Source organism: Carassius auratus, unplaced genomic scaffold (assembly GCF_003368295.1).
Source record: "Carassius auratus strain Wakin unplaced genomic scaffold, ASM336829v1 scaf_tig00000254, whole genome shotgun sequence".
In the NCBI taxonomy this organism is placed as follows: Eukaryota; Metazoa; Chordata; class Actinopteri; order Cypriniformes; family Cyprinidae; genus Carassius; species Carassius auratus.
Genome location: NW_020523286.1, coordinates 1429355 through 1435767, shown reverse-complemented (window position 1 = coordinate 1435767; position 6413 = coordinate 1429355). Strand labels below are relative to the sequence as shown.

The 6413-nt window shown below is 38.4% G+C and overlaps 1 protein-coding gene across 1 annotated transcript; it reads left to right on the top strand.

Moving 5' to 3' along the window:
- The first annotated feature begins 2555 nt into the window (after positions 1-2555).
- Positions 2556-4362, top strand: LOC113068899 (transcription factor HES-4-B-like). Its single transcript, XM_026241819.1, has 4 exons — positions 2556-2916; positions 3056-3151; positions 3255-3342; positions 3458-4362. The coding sequence occupies exons 1-4, from the start codon at positions 2809-2811 to the stop codon at positions 4039-4041; spliced, it is 876 nt and encodes a 291-aa protein (XP_026097604.1). The 5' UTR covers positions 2556-2808; the 3' UTR covers positions 4042-4362.
- Positions 4363-6413: the final 2051 nt, after the last annotated feature.

Below are 6413 nucleotides of genomic sequence, written 5' to 3'. Positions count from 1 at the left end.
ATGGAGGTATAACACATACAAAAAGCAGGATTAAGGGCTACATAATATACCTCAATCCCAAAGCAAATAGGGCAAATTTGAAGGGGTGAGCGCACAGCTGGCCCCTGAGACCTCAGGATCCTGGGCAAACAGGCTTCCAGCATGCCCCAGCTAGTCTTGGCAACAAATGACATACAAGAGTCCCTAAACAATGGTCAACAAGCAGCCAAACAAGACTTAATAAATTCTCATTGCTATGGGATTTCTCTACATTATTAGATACATAGAAGACAGACTTAAATAAAAGGAATTTTTGTAGCACTGGTTACACTGGTAGTCCTGTTTTATGTTAATTTAAATAGGTGTAATTAAAAAAATATATATATATATATAATGGTCATATTATTATTATTATTATTAATAATAATAATAATTATAAAAATCTGTGCTATTAACTCTCACTGTCATGTTGCAGAACAAAAGGCTGTTTTATAAACAAGTTTTTGGATGCAAAACTCTTGCAATGTTGTATTTACTATAGGAAGTTTCCTCTTTCTCAATATATCGATCCTCCAAAGTGAATAATATGAGATTTCAAAACACAGTTGTCTGTTACTTACAAATCATTTGATGTCATTTCTAGTCATTTGTGTTGAGGTACAGAGTGTGTTACCTCTGTGCTCCGCCTCGTGGTCAGATGTGATATCGCACTTGACTGTTTAAAGTTGTAGTAAAACTTTCGATAGATGGCGCGCGAAACCTACAATTTAGTTCTTCCACTCAGTATCCCATCGGAAAATAGTCATTACGCTTGATAAATTATATTTTCTCCAACTAATTACACTAAATAATTTAGATTTTAGTGTTTGTGTTTAAAGTGGTTGCAATTAATCTGGGCCAGTTCCTTTTATAATTTACTGTCTTTTTCATTTTAATAAAAGTACAGAACTCAATAATAATAATAATTTACTTAAATATGCAGACGTGATGGATGTATTTTGTGTTTCATGTATTTCGTTCATTGCTTTGCTTCTACAAACATTTGTTTATATATGCAATTCTAAATCTGTTTGTTTTTTGCATTTTCCTAATAATCTTGCAAACGCACCAACAAACATGAACAAAACTCAAACAAGTTTAAAAACAGCCCGTCAAAGAAAAAACTTGAGTTCATAATTCAACAGCAATAAAAAGCAGCCGCGAAACTTGCTCTCTAAACCCCGCAGCCTGCGAGTTTAGCAGCGGCACGTGCTCAGAGGACGCAGCAGTGCAGTGAGCGGGCGCGCAGACTGGCTGGCACGCGGACAGATGTAGCAACACCTCCCCCGCGCGCTCTCTGCCTCCTGCACTACTGGAATGATTGACGCATAAGATGTTCACCCAGCCAATAAGACGAGACTCCGCTTTATTTGCATAAAGCAGCCAGCTTCCCATTGGTTTCCTGCGTGCTGCTTCGAACCGCCTCGCGTGCCTGTACAGCTGTTTTCTTCTTTGAAGCGCAACCAGATCCTAAAAGTTTTTTCTGTTTTATTTTCTTTCTAAAAGGACTGGTTCCTCGTATTTCTTAAACGTGCAGTTAAACAAATACATATAAAATGCTAATACTGTCAACGTTTATTTGTCATATACACAATTTTACACAAATGCGTTTTATAGAGAACATTATATATATATATATATATATATATATATATATATATATATATATATATATATATATATATATATATATATATATATATATATATACACGGAACATCAATAAGAGTTAAATATTTAAAGAAGAAGAATCATGCAAGTCCCTAAATAGTTGGCTACAAAAAGTGCAAGATTGCAAGAATGTAATAGCCTACTGTTAATGCTAGTGAAACGATAGTAATTCGAGGAAAACGCATCCAGAAAAAAATGCGTTATTTTGCCCCAGTGTAAAATGAGAGTTTTTGCAATGTTGATAAAATTACGTTATTTGTCAGTCGAACCATTCCGACAGCAAGTGCACAGGAATGCTGGTCGCGCAGTGCGTGTATGCAGAAATAGGCTACGTGACTCGGCTATAAAATAAAAATAAAAATAAAAAAACCTCCTTTGTGGCAAACAGCTAGAGAATGGCCGTCGCTATGTCATTTTTAGGGGGGCTATAGGTTATAATAATAATAATAATACGCGAAATTAATTTTACCTATGAAAGCAATACTTTATAAAACGATCAAGTTGCCATTTTCATTTGAGAATGTCACTTTCAATATAAGACATATTCCGGTGTATCTGTCAAAGAAGGTTTGCATGCAGCTAAGGAGGTTGTACTAGAAATGCAAAAGAGTATTCCCCCAATTCCCCTTATCACTTCACAGCCAGGTCGACTCGACTGCACTCGTCTCTTTGTTGTTTGTCCCTCCAGGGCTGATTGAGCAGCGCGTGACTGACAGCCCGCGGGGGTGTTGTCCAATCAGCAGTCTGCCCGCGCCCAATGGGTGAGTCCGCGCGCCTATTGGCTGAAGCGAGTGTGGGAAAGAATGCAGAGAGGGTTTCACACGAACTGGGAGCATGCGATCTATCTATAAATACCGCTGGCGTGTGGCAGTGGGAGATTCGACTTGCCCTCTGAAGCAATACGCCACACACGCTCGTGTCCTCATATGACAGCCTGCAGACTATAAGTCATATAACGTAGCTGATAAGAGGGACTCACACTCTCTCTCGTGACAATCCCGAGATCTTGGCTACGCTCCGCATCTAATCCTAACAGACCGTCTCTGTGTTTTTATAAATCCATACACGGAATATAAACCCTTTTCTTGGCTTATACCGGACCCAGCTTTGGTTTTGATCATGCCAGCCGAAAATATGGAGAAGCAGACCGCATCACCGATTGCTGGTGCCCCTGCCAGTGGATCTCATACTCCAGACAAACCAAAGAATGCCAGCGAGCACAGAAAGGTAAATGTCATATAATATTTTGGCACGTTTCGCGTTTGTTGGCTACTTTTAGATGAATGTCAAGTTGTCATTTCCATCTTTTTATTGAAGTAGCGTATTTTTTTTATAGTAATTAATTATCTTTGCATTTCATCTGCAGTCTTCGAAGCCAATCATGGAGAAACGCCGTAGAGCGAGAATAAACGAGAGCCTTGGCCAGCTGAAGACCCTGATTCTTGATGCTCTTAAAAAAGATGTAAGTTGTAGCTACGAATCTGTCTATTCTTTTAATGTGTCAATAATCTAATAATCAAATTTTATTTTAAACAAAATGATTAACCGGTGCTTCTCGTTCACAGAGCTCCAGACACTCTAAATTGGAGAAAGCTGATATTCTTGAGATGACTGTCAAACACCTGCGCAATTTGCAGCGTGTTCAGATGACTGGTAAGTTATAAGTCAGATGTAGCTATTAAAATGCATAACTTTAGACATATAATTTAAAAACGTTATTTAATTTCCTAAATGCTCAGTATTAATGAACGTTACCTTTGCTTTGCAGCAGCCCTGTCAGCTGACACAAACGTCCTCAGCAAGTATCGCGCGGGATTCAACGAGTGCATGAACGAGGTGACTCGATTTCTCTCTACCTGCGAAGGGGTGAACACGGAGGTTAGGTCGCGACTTCTCAACCACCTGTCCGGTTGTTTGGGACAGATGATGGCCATGAACTACCCTCAGCCCGCCCCAGCTCAACAGGCGCATCTGGCTCAGCCTCTTCACGTGCAGCTTCCTTCAACTTTGCCCATCAACAGCGCCTCAATGGGCCCTAAACTCAGTCCATCGGAAGCGGTCTCACCCAAAGTCTTTGGAGGATTCCAGCTGGTGCCAGCCACCGACGGACAGTTTGCTTTTCTTATCCCCAACCCAGCTTTCGCTTCTGCTACAAACCCGGTCATCCCCTTGTACGCAAACGCAGGTGTCCCTATGACAGTCAACGCCAGTCCCCTCCAGGCCAGCTCGGCTCCCACGGTGGCATCTCCTATCCAGGGAATGACCTCCTTCGCGGGCGTTTCACAGGCCGTCAGTCCCGTTGGTGTTAGTGCCGGAGCAGAAAGCAATGAACCGGTGTGGAGACCTTGGTAGACTTGCTCATCCCATTCGAACTTTTAAAACAGTTTTTCACGATGAAGAAAATATGTTCAGTTTCGTTCTAAGGGACTTTGTTGACCTGTTGGTCAAGGCGTATGTTTATTAGCTGATTCCAATATTTGGATGTTGTTAATGAATATGCTGTTGTCAATTCAACAGCATAACACTTAATGTTTATAAAGTACTTTTTAAAATAAAAGAATTTAGTTTTGTACAAAGTTTGTAAAAGATTGTGTTATGCCAAAGCTTTCTTGATTGTTTTTTTCATGATAAGTGTTTTATGTTTGATGCTGAATAAATCAAAATAACGAAATATATCGTGTTTAAGCCCTTTTTCTATTAAGATCTATCTAAGGTACAAATATATATATATATACATATAAATATATTACTTTTTGATATTACTTGCATTATGATTATTGCTTTACAATTTAAATTGACAAGTAACAAATTTACGATTTTAAGCAGGCCTTATTAAACTTTATCTGTTAACAAATAAGAACAAAGAGTTTCCAAATGCGTAAAACTTAAATTGCATCTGTTCAACTTTATTTTTTATTTTTTATTTAAAGTCTCAATTAAGTTTTGTGGCTACCGCCTATTGCTCTTAGTTCTACTTCTGGCGGGAAGAGATCACCCTAAAGTGTCACAGGTTGAAATGACAAAGGCAATGAGAGGGTTTTTTTTTTTTTCTTTTCTTTTGCAAAAAGGTAATTAAACATCTGAAAAGGGCCTCATCTTGTATGCAGCGGGATCTTTAAGAAGTCCTAAACCCCCATTCATTGGTCTGGGAAATACGCTTTGGGTTAATGTCACTAACAGATTGCCTCAAATGAAAAGAGAATATGGAAGAATCCTCTCTTCCTTTTGTGTACCAGTCGCTGTATTGCTGCACCTGAATAGCGCGTGGGGTGCTTTCGCTCCTCTTTTCTGACTAAACTGATGAGTTACCCCAGCAAACATTGGTCCGACGGCGACGTCGTGTGGCCGGCCAAAAATAGTCACGGTAGGACGGCATAAATCGTTAGAAATATGTAACACAGAACATTTCCTAAAAATGCATTCAGATATGTTTGTACACGTTTATAGTTCTATGGGGTTTCATGTATAATTGTTTTGTTGACTTTTAGATATGTGTAGTTCAAAATTTACCCACGTTGTGAATCGGTTGTGAGAGGACGTCACCTAGTGACGTCATTTACACGTGCGTTACACGTCCATCATGACCCTATGTGAAATCCTTGTGGAATATGCAAAAGCTGTGCTTACACCTTGATTAATACTGCAATATTTAATTAAAGTGCACCAAGTAGTTTTTAAGAGGTTTTAAAGAGGTTGTGAATAGACGTCCACTGATGTCTTTTACACGTCTCGTCATGGTTTGTGAAAAAATGTCCAAGCAAGACTAGCAGGAAAAAAAATAAATATATATATACAAAGTAAATATATTCACTTTATCTTTAAAAAAAAATATATAATCAAAAAGAGCCCAGTGTGGTTAAGTGATTGCAAAGCAATGCTGCAATTTAGTCATTATTTCAACTTGTTTTATATATTTGTTGTTGTTATTTTTATTGAGTCTATGCATATACATGTGAAACCGATATATACCCGGTCACAATTTCGGTCTGAGTTGGATGTAATTGCCAAAACGGTGCTGCCAAGATGTAGACACAAAACATACTGATATATTTCGTGATATTACAAAATCCCGCGATAGGATAGATTATCTCGCGAGATCTCGCTTTCTTCCGGAAGTTCCCTTCCGGAAGTTCCGGTACATCAAGCAGGCAACCACCACGAGGAGGAGAGGACTCGAAGAGGACTCTTGGAGGGAGATTTGTCGATATAAATTACATAAAATCTACTGTGGGGTAAGTACATTTTGTATTATTTGAATAACGTGCTTGAGTTTTACTTGTTTGACACGAAGGAACCGAGAGAAATGATGCCCATGTTGTCAACTGAAATTCACTGAGTGTGGCTAAAATTAGCTAACGTTAGAAGGCTAAAAGTTACTTATATTGATGTAATTTTTATTGGTACGCTTTAATTAATTATTCAGGGGACATCACAGCCCTCCTGTCTTATCAGAAATGTCCTGTTCACTTTCTCACAGTTACACTGTGAGTGTTTCTCAAGGGCATCACATTAAAGCATTACACCTTTTGTACAATACAAATAAAATCTAATTCTTGTTGCTTACCTTTTTTTCCTAATGTTTCATTCATCTTGGTCCAAGTCTTTTTTTTTTTTTTTTAGCGGTAGACCATAAAGATATTTTGAAATTAAGTGCATGTCATTTATCTCAAATGTTTTATTTTATTTATTTTAAAAAGAAATGTATTCTCTTCCCTCAGATGCTG

Bases quoted from the DNA above. Each gene is read 5' to 3' on its own strand.
- LOC113068899 (XM_026241819.1), top strand. From the start codon at position 2,809: ATGCCAGCCGAAAATATGGAGAAGCAGACCGCATCACCGATTGCTGGT. The intron at 2,917-3,055 runs GTAAATGTCATA...TTTCATCTGCAG, and splicing joins ATGCCAGCGAGCACAGAAAG to TCTTCGAAGCCAATCATGGA. The intron at 3,343-3,457 runs GTAAGTTATAAG...TTTGCTTTGCAG, and splicing joins GCAGCGTGTTCAGATGACTG to CAGCCCTGTCAGCTGACACA.